The 20573-nt window shown below is 32.7% G+C and overlaps 1 protein-coding gene across 1 annotated transcript in view; it reads left to right on the top strand.

Moving 5' to 3' along the window:
• PsGEF (Protostome-specific GEF) overlaps positions 1-20573 on the top strand; it is a 91934-nt gene that overhangs the window by 36833 nt on the left and 34528 nt on the right. Inside the window, exon 5 of the mRNA XM_068772457.1 lies at positions 19329-19561. Coding sequence (XP_068628558.1) covers positions 19329-19561 — 233 coding nt within the window. The remainder of the gene's footprint in view (positions 1-19328; positions 19562-20573) is intronic.

Here is a 20573-nt window from a genome sequence, read left to right as displayed (position 1 = left end):
TAAAATTGGGGTTAGAAACGAACGCGAGAAGCAATTTGGCATTTTTAATCGCATTTATTCTTCTTTGCATTATTTTAGTGATTAATTACCAAGTAAGTTCTTTTTCTGAAAGATTTTGATTTATTTATGACTTTTATATATTTATTAGAACGTAAATTTCGAAAGACAGTACAAATTGTACAAATTATGTGACAACGTTACAATTCTGTAAAAGAAACTCTCTATAAAAGTAAAGTAAAGTAAGCTTATTGGTAACAGAAATCGTAAATGTATCAGACTTACAACAGTTCACACTCGTTCATTATTAATGTATTAAATCAATAAACAAAGTGGTAACTTTGAAATACTGTTTTTATTAGAATGGGACAGGCTTTTTTACAATATTTTTCAGACCACCTTTATAAATAAATATGTACACCGGCTTTATGAATCATTTGTAACGTAAATAAAGCCAATGATTTTATCATAGTCTTTCTAAGGATGGAAAAAAATAGATTTTTGAACGGAACCCGACAAGATCAACCTCGCTCCAGCTTTGGGCTAGCTCACACGTGCCGTTTTTCCACAGAACTATTGACCCAGTGAACTGATTCCACTTCTAGTTTGTTGAGTGAACCACACACGCCTTAAACAGATACTAAGCTTTGACTTCACGTCATTGAAACGTTCTATGAGACCATTGATCGTGTCATCAGGGATTCGTCATTCTTTTCGTAATTGTTCTATTTTTAAACACTAGTGACTCTTTTTTTTCTTTTTAAATTAAAATGCACTCTTTCTTACCAACAGTCGTAATTATACTCATTATTTCAATTGTTAGACGTCCACTGTTGGGCATAACCCTCTACCATATTTTGGGGATTGTGCTAACAAAGACAATATTTAATTTCATTTGAGAAAAGCCCACAGTCGGTTATTATGATCACTTTCACAAATGTCTTTAATACGAGAAATTTCTTACACTTTATTTTTTACCTAATTCATTTGATTAACTTTTTAAATTTCATGATTCAGAGGGATACTAGGGACTGTATCATAAATGCGTACACTGTTGCCTATAAAATAATTAATACGCGTGTGTAGAAAATACCAAACGTGTCTTTATTTCTAATACTACTCTTTATGAAGTACATAAACATATAAATTGTAATTCAGATCCTCTCGGTAAACTTTCTTGTAGTACCTTCAGTATATGTCCACCCATAAAAGCTCTATACAAACACCATGATCGTAAACAGCGGAAATAAACTATAAACTATCTAACGCACCATTAGATTAATAGCTTAGTTTGTCTTCAGCTACTGTATTTGGTAAACGGAGTTGTTAAAACGGATCCACACGCATAATTATATAGATTGTGAAAGAAAATATAGAAATAATTACTTCTATATTTAATTATATATTTTCTCTTTTTAATTATACGTATATATATATATATATACGTATATATATATACATATATATATATATATATATGTAAAAACATATTAAAACTTATTTTCCAAATATTGAGATATTTTTTATTAGCTGTCATTTTGATACAAATGTGCGAATATCCTGATAGAAATCATATATAGATTTTCATCCAAAAAAATAAAGAATTTTAAAAAAATAAAAGAATAGAATAAAAATAATTATTCTTGTGCATTAAAAAAACTAATAAAAGTAAAAGAGATATTAAAATGTTGCGCATGTTCATCTGTCAGAAGAACTGTCAAATTTACAAGCCGCCATTTTGTAAACTACAATAGGCGGGAGCAGCGAGAAAGCAAGGCGTGGAGGCGAATTGCATGCGCTTTTCGGAATTCATGTTAAGCGAGACGGGGATGAAAATGAGATCAGAGACAAATGCTCTTTGTGTTTTATTGTTGCCAATTTGAGGGCTTACGCGGCGTGTTTCACTGCCTCAAAGCGATTTCTAACTACGAACGTATGCTATTATAAGAAAATAAATAGCTGTCTATAAATGATAGTTTTTTTGTATATTTATCAGTTAACTGTGAAATTAATAATTTAATTTTTGTGTACATTTTAAAAGTGTAGTTTTAGACGTTTGAGGACTAGTTCTCTTTAACATATTTAATGATTTAGGCCAGTCAAAAGCAAATATCAGGTCTTTTTTGGATAGGTCTTCCATACCAGCATTATTGGGATCATTTAGCAGCATTGGTAAGAGAAATCTGGCTAAATGACAATGCACTGGAAAGAGGTATCCTTTACCCTGAGTACTATTCTCGACCCCACGCGGTGGACTCGGTATGTAAATCCGTGGAACTTTAGGAGGAAGAATATAACTACATATATAAATATATATACACATACATAAATAGATAGATATAGATATATATGAAAAGAACTTTGTATTCTAATGATCTAAGACACGGGGGTCGATCAGGAGGAGTATAAATATAGGTTATATCGGTAGGTAATATAAATATACGTAATATCGCAGACCACAGTCAACATAAAAATATAATTATATTGAAAAAGCTCTCATCTGAGAAAAAATAGTAGAACCTAGCAAAATCACAGTAACATAAGCAGTATACACTCGCAGCTCTTAAATTAAAAAAAAAACTTAAAATTTACTCCTGGTTCGCTACCTTTGTTTATTTACCACTTGAAATGTCACCGAACAATGGCCACAAGTACCGTAGGCAGGCCGTAACCCGTACGGAAGTGAGTCTATTGCGGCCGTTAATGCTTGCTTACAGCGAGGGAGGGTCAATCCCCTCTTGCCCTCTCGGTCCCTCGCACACTTTTCCCTTTCCCGGAAATTTTATAGCAGACATCCGCTTCAAATGGGCCGGGAACGCAAAGTTTATAGCAAATGATGGTTAGTGTTGTTTTCAAATAAACATTTTGTTTGGCAGTTCGCGGTTTGAGCATTTCTACAACCGGTGGCTGTTTTAAATAAATCATTCTAGAATAGTATGGAAATTTCAATTTCATAATATGAAGGCTGTTATCTGGTAGTCTAAAGTTTATTCTCAAGCCCATTACTCAACTCTAAATCATTACAATTATCACCTGCTTTAAACGAGTGCTTGTGTAATTTAGACATATTTCCAAGAGGACAAGCAATATGCTAGACAAACCGATGATCATTGGCAAACTAAAACCTTTTCTATTTGTCATTGGAAAGATGTTCACTGACGTAAAAAACCAAAAAGCAGTAAGAAAAAAATGGACTATATTTACATTACTAATCCTTGTTTAAAGGTTACTTCCCAATATAGACTGTAATGTAGATTTGTTTACGATAAGTTCGCAGATTTTATTTCTACAATAGAATCAATAAAGAATCGGCAATAGAATATGAGAAGTGCTCCGTTTCATTCGTCAAGCAACAGCTAAGAGTATGCTTGCTGAGTGGAATAGGTCGGCTTGCGTACAGTGGAGCTGGAAACGGTTCTGGCCCAAATGTTGGGGCACGGGGAATTCCCTGAGCACCTGTGACCCAGCGACGGACTAGACTCTCTTCCATGTTCGCAAGTGTAAAATGGTTGCGCGAAGTGGAGATGGAGGTAAGGACAGAATGTGGCACCATCGCCTCCAGAATTAAAAATAAAGATGACCGCTACAAATTAAAATCATATAAAATTAAAAAGGTGATTAAAAAAATATAAGGTTGAGTAAGAAAAGAATTGTGAAATATGAAAGAATACTAATAGAAATAAAGATAAAAATTGCGATAATAAAAGAATGCGGCAAAGGAAAGGAGACAAATTGTGTAACAATTGTGAATAAAAGAAAAGAAGAAAAAAGAGTATACAAGAAAATGTAAAGAATCAAAAAAGACAATATGTAGGTAGAATGACAGAAGAGAGCGCTGAAAAATTACTAAAAATTATTTGAAACTAAATTATCTGTCATAGATTTCAGACAGGAGAACAAGAGGCCACTAAAAAAAGAAAAAATTAGACTGAGAAGACAAGTCTAAGTTAATCCTGTAAAAGTATTGGTATATCTCGTGTGTAATTTATTTACCACGTAAATATAGATTTACCTCAAAAGATTGTAATGTACAACAGTGTATGTTTCTAAGATCGTTGACCTCTATGATTAAGCATCCAGAAGTGTGCCATAGACGCACCCTTCGTCACACCTGGCACCCTTGCACTAACGACCCGCAAAGGTCAAAACGACTTCATCGCCTACACTGTGAATAAAGCCTGGAATTGCAATAGCGGAAACCTTTTTTCTTAACCCATAACCGTTTTTATTATAACAATCTAAAATATATTTTAAGACATATTTTATTTTGGTACATAGTACCTTCATTATTATTCAAGTGACATTATTTAGCTTACATTAAAATTCTAATTGAGTTCAAATTAAATAATCGTGATATAAAAATAACCCCAGATTGTTTTATTTCAATTAGACTGCAGTCAAGATAGAAGCATTTAATAAAAAGAAACACGCTCTAAATATTTTTATATCTGAATGAAATGTAAAATTACTAAACGGACAGCGCTTTCTTTCGCTTTCAATGCTAATTCTCCTTCTTATTTTAATGCTTAAAAACGGCGGTAATTTTATTTCCAACTGAACCCCTTTATATACATATGTCAGAGAAATTACTTCTGTCCTCTTCAGAGGTGCGAAAACTCCGACCGTTCACGCAACAACTCCCTCTTCTTTGTGGTTGGTTCTTTTCGTCGTTATACAAGACAATTATGACTAAGGAGTCTTCAAGATTGGAGTGAAAAGGTTTGTTCTAGGAAAGGATATACCATCGTGGACCTCGTCATCGTCTAAGATCAAGCGTGACAGAGATCACATGCTAGGCCTTTATCTCTCTAAAGGATAAAAAAAATTATGCGCCAGGGCTTCCTTATTCGTCCATCTTCAGCACTTTAATAAGCGGAGCGCAAAACCTTTTATCATTGCGCAAAGATCGCCAACACCAAAGATGGGTAGACTCATGCCTTGCAGTAATTTATAATGATGATCAGGTGTTTACGAAATATATGCTTACACTGCTCTAATCGATTTTCAGTAAAGCGATTTTACAACACTCGCTGTCTGTAAAGAAAAATATTAGATCAGCAAAAAAAAAAGTTAATACTTTAAATAAAAACTATTTTATTTAAGTTTCATGATTATTATTATCATTTCAGCTTTCCACTACTGTATTTAAGCTTTCCCTATAATAACAGTTATTTACATAGTTTATTTGCATTTAATTACAATGTAGTAAGGTAAAACCACCAGTAATTGACACTGTACTAGTAGTTGACACTTTGAGGAAGAAAATAAAATATTAAGAAAAATACAGGTTGCCATAAATCGAGATGGTGTCTAAGGTATAGTATAGATATCTTTCAGCACCAAAACAAACTAACGTGGTGTCTTATACAACACCACTGGTTACCCCGTTTGCATGACGGCAACCGCACGTCTCGCACCATTTTTATTGTTATTTTCTTGTGAAGTTTGTTAAGAGCAAGCGAAAAGAATTTTAATGTTGGAAAGGTTTACATTGTTTTACATTGTCAAATAAACATTAATTTCTTAAATTATATTAGAGTTTGAAGCGTGAATGCATATTATTTAGAATCACATTCAATAAAAACTATATAAATGGCGTCATGTCAATTACTGAAACTCGAAATCACATAAATTTGAGTAGTTGACATGTGAGTGTCAACTTATGGATTGTACTATAATTTGCTAATAGTGTTTTATTTATTGTGATTATGCTACTTATACGTTAAATTACTCTATTTTATCTTCTAAAACAATTTTGAACTATTTTGTTCAGTAGTTGACAGGAGGTGTCAACTATTGGAGCTGTAAGTGTCAACTATTGAATATTTTTTTTCGTTATTTAGATGCCACCGACAAAAGGAAATTTTAGAAATTATACACAAGATAGCCTTAATAGATAAAACAGATTCTGGTTGGATGACTTGTGAGGCGTTTTTTGAATTTATTGCTGACATTTTCCATCCTTCGCTAGAGAAAGAAAAGATTCCTTTGCCGGTCATTCTTTTTGTAGATGGGCATCAGTCTCACCTAAGTTTACAAGTGAGTCAGTTTTGTGAAAAAAATGGGATTATCCTCATTGCTCTGCACCCCAATGCAACACATCTATTACAACCAATGGATGTTGCGGTTTTCAGAACGCTGAAATAGCATTGGAAACAAAAGGTTCACGAATGGAGATTATCTAATTAAGAATCTCCAATCTTAAAGAAAAAGATTTTCTAAAATTACTAAAAGAAGTTATCAACACTATACAGAACGCAACAATCTTCGAAAATGGTTTTAGGAAATGTGGACTATTTCCATGGAACCCAAAAATTGTCTCTGTCCCAATAAACAATGAAGGTGATCAACTTACGAATGTTGAGGAACGTAAAAGATTTTTAAAAGAAAGGCTTCGGTTTCTCAATCTAAGTATTCCACAAAGCAAGCTCATTACATTTCGCAATGGAGATAAAAATGAGTTGGATGAAAAAGATATGTCACTGTTTGAACTATGGCAAAATACAAAATTAGAAATAGAAAGTGGTTTGATAAATACCTCTGTTATCAACGAGCCTGCCAAAGAAAGCAGGGAAGATATTGATCTATTATTATCTACAGAAGCAAGCGGTATTACTACGCTCGCTTCTGGTGGCATCAATGAGTGCAATAACTAAATTAACGAAGATAACAACCTAGCATCTGAAAACAACATTTCTACGGTTTTTGAAGAATCTTCTGAAAATGGTACGAACTTTTGCTAAGCTGGACCTTCTTCAGTGTCAGCGGAAATCCCCAGCCCTTTCAAAAGACATTTCTATTACAATAAAAATCAAGAAGAAATAAAAAAAAAATACGACCTATAAAAGAAAGAATGCCTGCCATAGTTTCGGGACATCTGTGTTAAGAATACTTTAGAAAGAAATTAGCAGAAAAGGAAGAATTAGAAAAACAATGTAACATGCTGCTGAAAGACAAAAGAAAAGAGAAGATAATGAAACACCAAAAAAGCGAAGATTCAGAAGTGTAAGAAAAAGACTGAAAAGAGGGTGTTAAATTTTGATGATAGTTCTGACACATACTGATGGCATTACTCTTGACAGTGAAAATGAGTCTCAAAATGAGAGCGATGGAGAAAACATATCTGAAAACAATCTTAAAAATCCAGTACAGAGAAAGGTAGGAGAGTATGTAGTATTTTATTACGAAGAAGAGTCATTTCCAGGGGTTATTACTCATATTACCAAAACAGCTGCTTCTATTTCGGCAATGCAGAAATGTGGAAGACTTTGGAAATGGCCTCAAAAAGTGAATCTTTTAGACTACAATTGGGAAGACGTGTTGTATCATATCAACGAGCCATTAAACATGAGTCAGACAAGACATGTGTACTCTGTCCCCGAATTAGATTTTTTATGGAACTAGCTGATATCTTTTTTGTATACATTTTATACCTTCATATTAATTTAAGCATACCTATGTCAACTACTGAAAAAAAAAGTGTCAACTACTGAATATTTTAGTTTCCACTAGGTGTCAACTGCTCAACATATTACTTTTATGTTATTAAAAAATAACATAAAAATACACATTAGTTTTATTGCTACAATCTTGTCACATTTTGAAAGGGGAATAATTAGCGCAACCAGTAATGACAAGCACTTCCGTCTAAGATGATTTCATACTAAACCATCTCAATAAACATCTCGATAAATCGTTAAGGTGTCATCTACTGGGTACTTTACCTTACGCTTAATTTTGTAATTTTTTAAATTTTGTAAGACATTCTATAAGTTGTAATGTTTTTATCGTTGTTAAAACTTTTTAAATGTGATCAGAAACTGAGTCACGTAATCTTAACAGTCTGTTCTTGTTTAAAAATTAAAATATTACAAGCGATTTATTTACAAAATTTCTTTGATGTCAGTTCAAAAGTTTGAACTCTGATACTTTAATTCTCGGGGATTTCCCGCGATCGTTCAAAAAAGAAATAAGACGCTAAAAGTACTTACTTTTACGACCTTTTCTTTGACAATTTAAAGATTAAAAAAAAAGCTTCTATTATTTTAACCATTATTTTCACAAAAGAGCAAGAATAACACAGCACGCAATATAAATATAAAAATCCTATTTTTGAAACTTTATTAAAAAGTTGGTCGTAGTGAAAAATAAAAATAACATAAATTAGTATCTATATAAATGGCGGCAGTATTATGAGTATTTACTTAAAACTAAATAATTTTAATTATGATCAGAAAAGGAAATAAAACTAAAATTGACAATACCTCAGGCAAACTGTCATATTTAACATTAAACGAGACTTCGCGTAGCGCAATTTTATGTTAATTTATATAAATAAATGAATAAAATAAATATTGATTCATGTATTCCGAAAAACTTTGAAATCTGTCAGTTTAAACACTCTAATTTGTACATACTTTGAAAATCGCTTTTCTTTCGTCGCTTATCTTTATATTGTTCGTTATATATAAGAAGAGCTGCCATAGCTTTATTATAAAGATAACATAATTATTCAAGAAATAAACATGCTTGTTTATTCAAATTTATAGGATAATAAAACTGTAATTAAACTTTACTAATGATAATACAGTATAACAACATTTTTATTATAACTAGACCTCATTAAATGAATGCGATGCGTACTTGAATTACAGCAGTAATTCTTTATAAAAATTTACTGCGAGTAATAGAAATAAAAGCTAGGTTTTTGCGTCGTCATTAAAAGCAAAAGAAGTGGCGTGTGTCCTTACAGACATTAATTAGTAAAGTCGACTTATTTTACAGGCATTAGCTGACATCGAATATTCGGGTGCATATTTAACTAAAATTAAAATGATGTCTTATTTTAAAGGCTTTGAATAAAAACAGGAGAATAAAAGGACAACCGTTTGGTGAGGATGTATATCTTATACACCAATACGTCGTTTTGCGTTTTTTTCGAAGTTGCGTCGCTGCTTAATTAGAACTAATTTTCATTGTGCGTCGTCAGATTTTCGAGGTTGCGTTGTTTTGGTTTCGGGTCTTAATTTTTTTTTTTTAATTTTCTTTTTTTTCTAAAACATGGCAACACTTTTGTTTCTAATCGCGCTATGCCATCAAAACTCGAGGATTCCCTTTTTAACTAAAAACAACGCAATTTGAATACAGTTTTATTTTCACTTTGTTTTGCTAATTTTAGAGTTCAGTTTCAATTACGTAGTGTGTTGTGCTTTTTTTAAAAGAATATAATAAATTTATATAAATTTTTACGTGTTGTTTCTGGTTACAAAAAAGGTAAATTTTTTCCAATTTATTTATTGGCAGAGTAATATTATTTTTGTTTTTTTTTTTTAAATATTTACTTTGTTCAATTTTTTTAAAAGTAGTATTTTCGTAACCCTGGAACCTATCTTCGATCTTTACGTGGTTTGCTATAGAAAATCTTAATTCACTTTGCGGATTTTCAATTTGCATCGTGTTTTTTGGAACGTAACTACGACGCAAAGTGAGATATTGGTGTAGTTAAAACATATACGCATACTATGTTAGTTTTTAATATGTTATTCATGCCAACATGGTAGTAGTTTCATACAGAATGAACGCTTAGTTCCTGACAAAGTATACGTTCATTTTAAAGGTCCTTGGAAATCCCTTCAAATTACTTATTGGAAATTTGTGGCAGAAACCCATATATAGCAATGGACGTTGTTGAATCTTAGCGACTATCCCACCCTCTCCAAGAAAGAGTAAGGGAGATAGAGATGTTCTCTTCCCCTTTTTTCTTATCGAACATCGAACATACAACTTCTTTTTTTAAACACAAAGATTGAAGTTAACTGTATTAAACTCAAGACGATTATTTCTTTATTAAAGAAACATTCGTAGCAAAAGAACTTTAGCAATTTGTTTGTTTTGTGAATTAATCGCGGAGACGGAGTGGCTTCGCGTGTCGTCCGCCATTAGTATCAAATACAAGCCGCCTTTGTACAACTTTTATTTAGTCTACGCAAAAATAAAACGTTTAAGCCCGCACGAATGGACTACAACGGCTAGCCTCGGTCAAGGGAACTGGGAGTGACGTAATTAAACTGAAATTTTTCAAGAAAGTGTTGGAAATGTAATAATATTTCACACACATACAAAAACACAGATGTGTATGTGTGTTTTTCTTCGAAGATGTTTAAAAAAACGTTACGTATCATAGGGATCTTGATCTTGATCTTAATATTTTTAACATGGGAAAAAAAATAATTTGGATATATTATCGATACCCCTTGCGGGTGGTATTCCGTTATTTGATTTTTATTTTTATGCTTGATTTTTACTCTATTACTACCAAATTTCAAATCAATCGTCATGGATCAGTACACCAAAAGATATTTTGTGTCATGATGTTTTATGTGACACCTTTTACGTCCAAATATTTAAGTAACATGTTTTGTATTCGCTCAGTTCAAATGTCTTATCTACTTCCCATATCTTCATTCTACGACTGTCTTATTTATTCTGTGAATTTTATCGACGATTTCTGCTATTTTCGCTTTTGGGTGACCAGCATGTACGGCGGCTAGAACGATCATATTTTTACGACTGTCAAACAAAAAATTACTGACGTAGGTTGCTCAAAATTTGACAGTAGCCTTTATTTTTATACAGATAACCTATAAATATAAGTTACTGAAATAAAAGAACTTCAAATTCAAGTCGCGAAGTTATCAAATAGTTGGATATTCTCTATTCGGTATTGACATTTAAGAATACAATTACGCTTCTCAATAGAAACATACTTTACGAACGTTATTTAAAATTATAACGAAAATTACTTTTTAAAATAATCCAAGGTTGAAATGCAAGCTATAAATTAAAAAGAAAAATCGTATAATAAAGCATCTCATTAGCTTTGTTTTCGAATCTTGAAAATAGTGCACTTTAATAGGCCCGCAATCTTTCAGCTATATTTTAATTTTCAGACTTTTCTTCTTCATTTATTTACTGAAACAAAGCCTTTATGCGCAACATTTTTGTGATCAAAAGCTCGCCTTTTTGCAGCCAGTGTCGCGAATTATTGGGGTTAAAATTCTTCATATTTATCTTTAAAATTATAAGTATTTTATAATCTGTACTTATTTATATACAGACTATTAAACCATCAAAATTTTAAATAAACAAATATTATTTGTCGGTTTTTATCCACACTACACTACTTGATACGCACTTTGATTATTAATAAAATAGACATAGTTAAGTTTTGTTAACTTTGATATGATCGATAGAAGATAATTTTATGCATAATTTATATTGTCTATAACAGAAACTGAAATAGTAAATAAATAATGAAGATATGAATATAATTAAAAAAAAAACACTTTTAATCCTTTTCCGTTCTTAAAGTTTTTGATACTAGATGATTTCGTATACTTTTTTTAAGTTAAAAGAGCACTATAAATTTCCAGTATCGCACTTATCTTATAGTATAGAATATATATCACAGTGAAATAGAGAAGATGTCCTTCGTCTCTCAAACTGTCGCTGGGCTGAGCCAGGCAAAGCGGGAGGAGGAGATACCTCGGCAGCACTGCTCCCATCGGCACGCTCATCGCCATTTCGAGCTCTGCAGGAAGAACAGCCTCCCCGAACGGGACCCGCCCGAATTGAGAACGAGAAAGAACAGCCTTCCAGCAGATTATCACGAAAGAGTAGAGACGGCACACGGCATCTCAGTTATAGAAGAAGAGTGACAACTAACACCGTAAGTGATTAGTCGGTGTCTCCCCCAGTCACTAGACGCATGGAACCGCACACGAGGAGGAACAGGCTTCGTGGAACAGGCCCTTGCATGTTTAGAAGCTTGTGTGAGAGTTAGGGATGAAATTTGCACGATAGATGTGTTGTATAGGATAAATGTTAACTTAAGCCGGTCTAGGATATGGACGAGGTAACGCAGGCCTTGGCGGCTAATTCGGGCGTGAAGGGGGGTTCTTCCACCTTCCCCCACCAGCTGTGCAAAGTCGTGGCACAAATCCAGCGCCATTGAAACTAGACCTGTAATAACTAATAAAAGCGTCAATTTCCATTAGCGTTATTCTTTTTAATCTACATACTGTGAAAACACTATATATATACCACAGAATTTATAATTTATCGCCTATAATAAAAGTAAAGTTAAAAAATTAAATTTAAAAATTTAAATTATTTATTTATTCAATTTTATTGTAAAATTAAAAATAAAAATGAAGAGCGTATATGATGATATTAGGCATTAGATATTTGAAATACAAGGCCGTTAAAATTTTATCTATGTAAATAACTTAACATTTTAAACAAACAAAAAATATTAAATTTGAAGTCTCTATCAAAATTTACCGTGGTCTTAAAAAGCGTCGAAGAAATTATATAAAAACAAGTTATTTTTATGAAGCAATAAATCACGTAATAGAATGTTCGAGAAGGATATAAATATTCTTAATAGTTTCAATAAGGCATCCCGTTTACGGAGATAATAATTCATAGCACGCAATGGATCGACCATGGGCGTTTATTCCAAATACCGCTAACTGATTATGTGTAGACGAGATTTGGATTTGGACCAAAGTCCAATAAATATGATGGTATTTAAAACCAGTACGTGAAGCTTTGACTATATTTGAAATACATTTATGGAATTGAAAAATTCTCTCAATTGATTGTATGTACATATACGTCAATTTAATTTAATATTTACAATAATACATGTTCCATACATGATTATAAACTGTAATAATAGTATTTATGTGTCTAAAAGATTAAGTACATTTTACTGTCACGTAAGAATACAGATTGACTTACATGAATAAATACAAATAAAGTAAACTTTGGCATAGTTATATTGTGAAATAGGGTCTTTGGTTGATATACTGTAGTTCTAAATAAACATTAAACACGCAAACATTTTTAGACTGGTGAGTTCTACGTCGCCGTCGTTTTAGTCAGTATATATATATATATATATATATATATAAATTACCAGACAAGTTGCACACACGACCTTGTATAGGTCATCGAAATAATGCAGACCGCTGTCACCTGGTCCTATTGGAAACTTTTTGGGTGAGGCCTGTGGCCTGTAATAACTCTATAAAAACATATTCTAGAATGTAATAATATATGTGTTCAATTTAATGACATTTTATTGAATATTTCAGAACATTCAACGGAAAGTTTTTTGTTTTCTTTCAATTTTTTTTAATCAGAAGCAAGGTATTACATGAACTTGACACTGAATCAGTATTACAGCCTAAATACGCTGTATTGCGTTATCTATTATATTTATGAAATTAATTTTTTTTTTCACAATTTATTTACAATTTTTCATATACCTTTATAAAGAGCAACAAAAATTATAAAAGCTTTACTTATATTAATTTATTGTATTTTCTTTTAAAAATAGTCGACCGCTTAAAAGAATTTAAGCCGCAAATTAAATTTAAAAATCGAAGCTCTTGATTACCAATTAGGTTATTTATAATCTGTTAATCAGGTCAATTGATAGTGCTTTACTCTTAAATTATTAATAAAATATAAATCTGCTGAAGCTAAATCATTAGCTTTAATATCTATATTTTTAAATTGTATTAAAAATGGAAAATAAAAGTCTTAAATGAGAATTTACGTGAACCATTTAGTAAGAGATTCGAGAAAACAAATTACACTGATATAGAGAATTAAAAAACAATACGAAAGTAAACCAAATATGAAATTGTTAACAACTTCCATCTTAATGGAATGACGTGTGTAATTTAACGTGTATATAGAGAATATTCATGGCATTTAATTTTGGATGCCCACAAGAATTAGACGATAGAATTCTGTAATTCAAAGGGAATTCAATTTCCATTCTCTCTCTTTTCTAGCTTCTTCGGTTTGGAACTCAATTCTTCTCTATTGGTATTTTTAGATTTAGTGAACAAAATATGGAAGGGACGCTAAATCATATTCTCGGACTCCACCTGGAACCTTCTCTCTGACCGGTATATGTAACGTTACCGAATTGGAAGGCCTCCGTGCTTTTAAATCGCTTAATTGAGCACTCTATGGAGTAATCTGATGAAAGTGCTATAGTTAATGTCCATTTGTTCACTAAGTTATTACTTATTAGTTCGATTGGTTGCAAATAAGTTAGCAAAAAGCGTGCGTTTAGTACCCGAGCATAGTTAACAATTAGCGGTCACGTAAGATAGGCGCGATCTTCTTTCTTTTCGATAGTAATCTGGGAACCGTACTGTTCTGCAACTCCTGGTGTATCCTTGCTGGTTTTCAGTGGGTAATGCTTGAAGGATTATTTCTTTCTTCCTAGTGACAGGTTCGAGCAAGGACCTCGACTTGGGCTGTCATTCTGTGAGGACTGAACCTAGACTTCGTCTGTTGCTCTTTCGGTTAGTGGTAGGAGAAGTGGCGGAAGAAACTCTAGCATGACTGTATCTAGTTGATAGAGGTTGTCTCCCTCTATACGTCCTTTACCATCCTTGCCGGCAACGGCAGCTTGCTTGTGACATACCTTGTAAGCTTGTCTTATTATCATCCTATCATTCAGATAGAAGAAAGCGTGTCTCGGATTTAGAACATCGCGATAAATGTCTCCGGAGTGACTGCTTTCTAACTAGCAGTGCTTGCAATTAAAGAATTGCATATTTTGCCTGCGTTAGTTTCTTTACCATGAAGATGGTACCTTCATGAGAAGAAGGAATAAATATGGAAACACGTTTTACCAACGAAGGCTTTATGACCATGGTATTGTGGTGGATAATGTTAGCCGGTTATCTTTTAGCGTATTTGAGTTTCAGCCCCAACCTTAAATTTTATGTACATTCTACGTCATTTATTACACTGGATTAATAGACCCCCACTTAACACAATTAACTTAATAATTACATGAAAACAGGTTTAACTCAAAAAAAAACCTTAGCGGTACTTCAACGGGAATCCTTACAGGTGTTAATCCTATTTATACTACGATCAAATTTCGAATGCTAAGGCAGATATCAATCAGAAGGTGACATACATAAAAATACGTAACCATTACTCCGTAAGTAGGATTACTAAGCTCTGGGATTTAATAGTAAGGCATCCATGTATATAATTAGATTTCATAATTTCGTTAGTTTAACTACTTACTCATAGTGTAAGTTTAAGGCCAAGTTAAATAGAATTTTGAACAAAGGTAAGCTGTCTTTATAACTGCATTCTTTAACTTGAAACATCGGGGATTGCAAAAGCCTACTGATTTCAAAAGAGCCTACAATAAACTTAATATCGTCGATATATAGGAAAGTAAAAATTAAATTATAAAGCAATGTGACTGTAAGAATAAATCAAATGAAGAAATAGAAACAAAGCACAACAGAACAAAATTAAAACCTGTTGTATTCTAAAGAGAAGGCGACGGAATTGAGGTGATGAATGAAAGGATATGTGAAGAATTAAAATATGAATGAATAAATGATATTAAAAAGGAAAAAAAGTAAGAATGCAAATAATAAAATCTGTGCAAAAAAATTATTTTGTAAAAATAGTCTCTGTGTACCCAATACAGGAAAAGTAGAAGCAGCTTCCAAAAATGAGGGTCATTAAATTATCATCAATACCGTACTAGAGCGAAACCTTTTCAAGCATCACTATAACTTAAAAAAGTTATGCTTACTGTTACAGGATTTTAAGGCTTTTGTTTAATGACATTCTTAAATGTACTTCATGGAAATTCAGAGAGAATTTTCTTGATTTATGAATCCTAGGGAAAAGTATAATAAGCTTATCTTTATTTAATAAATATACTGCAAAGTAAGAAAAGAACCAATATGTAGCCACTTCCGCACATGCAGTGGTAGTCGTGCAATGAAGTGCACCGCCCGCCAGCCCGCTGATAAATGCGTATGCGGCAAACAATGCGAATTACACAACTGCCACCATTAGACCACTCAATTGCCTTTTCTTATTTAGGATGGACTTCCGCAAGGTAACGCCTGATTCCATTAAATAAATATACTGCTTTTACATCCCGTTTCTCTTATTTTTTAATTTTTTAATTTTTCTTCCCTCTTAATCCTATCCTATTTACGTCTTAGACATAATGTAAATTAATAATATGATTTCCATAACATTTCTGCTCTACCGTATCAGGATGACTTAACAGAATTTGCTAATAAAAGTTTTAATAGCTCTGAGAAAGTTAAACTTTCTAACCATTTTGTACTTGTTTCATATATTTCTCATCTATACATCACTGAACATCGACACTAATTTCTCAGTTCGCAATTGAGTGTGAAACTTACTCCGTGAAGAAATAAATGAACTTCATTTACTCAGTTAAAAGTAATGTAGTGGTAATAATTTTAAAATAAAACCCTTCTGAACTCGGTCACGCGAACATTCACCTTCTCAGTTGTTCTCGTGTGAAATACAAAACATTAAAGACATGCGATCTTGCGGTAAACACGTTAAAAGGCTACTTTTTAATCTAACATCACTTTTAAAAAGGATTATTCGTGTATATATTTATTTCTTGCCTTCGCAGTAAACTATATTTAAAAAAAAATGTACACTTTTTTTTAAAAACTTATGAATATATGCACTTGGTAATTAATTATAGAAATTATAACTTTAAATAGATGAAGCTATAGCTCATTTGTCAATGAAAAGCTTTTGATGCTTTAAAACACGTATTTATAACAGGGGTAGCAAACCTGCGGGTTGCGAGACACGTGACTCTTTGAAAATTTATTTGTAGCTCTCGATAAATGTAGCCGAATACAATTTTCATTTTTATGTAAATATAAATAAAAAAATTGTAATGGAATCTGGCGTTACCTTGCGGAAGTCAATCCCAAGTAAGAAAAGGACCAATATATAGCCACTTTCGCACATGCAGTGGTAGTCGTGCAACAAAGTGCACCGCTCGCTAGCCCTCTGCAGTGTCTCTGTGTTTGGCACTAATCGGTGTAACATAACTCCTGAAGATGCCCGGCAGAGAGATGAAACACGTGTTGAAGCTATGCACTTTGTTGCACGACTACCACTGCATGTGTGGAAGTGGCTAAATATTGGTCCTTTTCTTATTTATAATTAAAAAGTTGTTATCGTTTTAAAACTCTTTTAAAATTACTGTAATATTTAATTTCAATGCAATTTTGAACTTTTTTAAAAAGATAAATAATTTTAGAAAAGAAAATATCAAATTTCGAATATTGGCTCATATTAACAAGACACTTTTCCACCGCTGGTTTATATTCATTATGTTATTTGTTATTTCTGAAACAATTGGCTTTTGAATTGTACCAAACATATACTGACATTTTCAATGATTGATACTAAACCCTGCGTTCGAGTAAATTATTAGTGATGTATGGTAAAACATCGGATAATGGACACCTCATAAAATTCTTTGCCATGTAGGTCAGACGCCTTGAAGTAATGGAAGCATTAGGATAATCAATGTAAAAAAAATTGCTATGTCATGTTTTGGACAGCAAATTATTCTTCATTTGTCATTTTTCCGATATTACCTAATCATGATTTGTCTAAAATGATACGTACAAAAGAGATTATCTGAAATCATGTATTTTTCTATTTCTTAAAAAATGGCTAAGAATTTGTTTTGTTTGCAAGCAGTTTTGATTTTTAAATGTGCGTAATCGAAGATAAAAATAATGTAAATTATTTCCGATATACTTCTGCAATGAAACATGACATCAAATACGAAGTTGAACTAAATAATTAAAATGTTTTTGCTCCAACTAAATATGATAATTTTAATTCCAAAAAAAAAATGAAACTAAGAATTTGAGCGTTAATCATTCATCTTTAAATGAATTGTAAATAATAAAATTTAGCAAATTACGAAAAAGTCATATCAATAACATGTCCACCGATAAAAGATAACAAGGGATAAGAACTCAATAGTTACGATATTTTTTCCTCTTCTGTTATTAATCATGTAACCTTTGACCATCAGACTGGAACTGCTCTACTACTGTTCTTCTTTATTAGGTAGCTGTGTATTATCATAACTGTCAATTTTTACTACCAGATCTTCTCTGCTGTCTCAATAGCATTTGCACTTTCGGTTTCGAGGGGGAGAGCCTGATTGCGCTAAGCTTATACCTATTATATGAAGTCATCCAGAAGATTATCCAGTAGGATTACTGGGTCTATGTCTAATGTTGTTTAAACCTTTGTTGTGAAGTGTTGTGATGTTGTGATATATAGCACCATCCTGTAGTAACCACACATTTATAAATCCATATCTATTGTTAAACAAATTTCTTATTATATATATATATATATATATATATATATATATATAAACGTGATGAATATCTGTAGACAAACGAAACGAAAGTCCAGAGCAGTAGACGAATTAGAATCGCACGCAGAGCAAGCGTAGCGTATGCGATGTCACCCTATAAATTGGACAGATGATATTATTGACAGGTCGTCGGAAAACACTTGCGTAGACCGCTTTAAACCGGTGTCATTAGAAATCTATAAGGGTGACCTTTATCCAGCAGTGATGTGATGATGAAGAACTGTTTCCGACAAACACATATTGTCGGAAACATATATAAAACTAAAAGTTTTTTTTTTAAACTTAATATTTCTCAACTATGTCAGCTATTGAATTATAAGGGCTTTGAAAGATTGCAGAACGCGATCTGGCACGTTTCGCGAAGATCTTTGAATGAATTGACCTATTTTTATTTCGTCGACATCTTTTTGAAAGAATGTCTTTAGTTTAGGCTAGTTTTGATTATTCTTTTGATGAATTTGAAGGAAAAGTAATGGTTACAATTTTAAGTTTCATTATTAGTTAAAAATTATCACTAATCAACTAAAACAAATGAAGATTCGTCACTCTAGATTATTTCCAATTGGAATTAAATATGTTCTAATTTAAATTTTGTTACGAATTTCGTAAATAATGCTACTTTTTTATAGTTGTAAACATTGCTTATAAGTAAATACCAACAAAATTATTTAAGAGAAGTTGTGACTCACAATAGAAATAAATATGAATTTGATACATTCACCGCACTCACGTATTCCACACGTATAACATTAAGAAACATTTTAAAATTAACTTATTTTAAGGAAAAAAATATTTTGTTTAGTATGTAATAAATAACAAAAGAAACTACAAATGATATAATTGAAAACTCAGGGATCAGATTTTGATATGTACAGAAGGTCATCGATACTCTGTTGTTGTTTTTTTTTTTAAGTGTCTTCGTCAACATTGTGTTCCCAATTTAAAAATACTAACCTTCTCTTTTGAAATAACTAATTGACCTCGGTTAATTAAAATATTATTTCTGTTGTTACAGACGGAGCGAGTTTCTAGGATGCGTCTCGTTCCCACTGAAAGATGCGATTAAGAGCGACGTCCACGGGACCTACTTCTTGCAGCAGGTGTCCGGTCGACAGGGCGGGACCCTGGCGCCCGCAAACGATAGATGCTCTAAAGACGATCGCGTGACTGAAGAGCAACGCAACATGGCCACGGATAACACTGAAACTAGCACGAGCGAAGGCGCTAAAGATAATCACAACGATAAAGGTAATTTACAATCCAGCAATATAGTAATAAGTAGCGGCCCAAGCTGGGACTCTCTCGATAGCCCACATGTTTTGCTACCTTCAACTTAAGGTAGCAGCAAGAAAAGGACCAATATTTAGCCACTTCCGCACATGCAGTGGTAAGCGAAGCGAAGGAGTTATAATTCCTGAAGATGCCCCGTGGAGGGGTGAAACACGTGAGTAATTTGGTGGTGGCGGTTGTGTGATTCGCATTGTTTGCCGCATACGCATTTATCAGCGGGCTGGCGGGCGGTGCATTTCATTGCACGACTACCACTGCATGTGCGGAAGTGGCTAAATATTGATCCTTTTCTTGCTTAGGATGGACTTCCGCGAGGTAACGCCTGATTCCATTAAATATTTAAGGTAGCAGCAAATACCACTTAAACAACAATGAAATGCTGGTACTAAAAACATAGGCAATTATTACGATAGATAAGAAAAACAACTACCTGATAAAGAAAAAACAGGGTTATAAATAACACAGGCAACAATCATAAACAATAAAGAAATAAGCTAAGAAAAGGAGGTAAAAGGGACATAGTGAATTACGGTATTCTCACAAAGCAAGCAGCTATTGCAGCGTAGAACATCCTCCCACAAGATGGACGGAGGAAGAATCACCCGACTGAAGAATCGGAGAATCCTTAAGCTTCATCCGACAATTTAAACAGAAGCTTGAGTTGTCGGAAGTTGTCGGAAGTCAACTCGTTATAGGCAGCATTGGATGTCTTGTGGTTGTAACGACAAGCAAGATTCGATTCTGTTTTATTCAGTCTTATAATCTCTTGTCTAGTACTCTCTTTTACTATAGTTCTCGGTAATGATGAATTCAATTTAAAAAAAAACTTTACGTGAACTTAATCTATAAGCTGAATATCTTGAGTATATATTTATGATGACGATGATGGTAAAAAAGTAACAGAAGGGCTAATTAAAATATGAACAAATTTATAGAAAACTCTTTTTAGACGACTATTTAAAATTGAAAA

This window comes from Battus philenor, unplaced genomic scaffold (assembly GCF_028537555.1).
Source record: "Battus philenor isolate CCGP_79_NKW_IND1 unplaced genomic scaffold, ilBatPhil1.0.hap1 SCAF_5, whole genome shotgun sequence".
In the NCBI taxonomy this organism is placed as follows: Eukaryota; Metazoa; Arthropoda; class Insecta; order Lepidoptera; family Papilionidae; genus Battus; species Battus philenor.
Note: the sequence above shows the minus strand (reverse complement) of the source record. Positions and strands in the feature narration are given on the sequence as shown.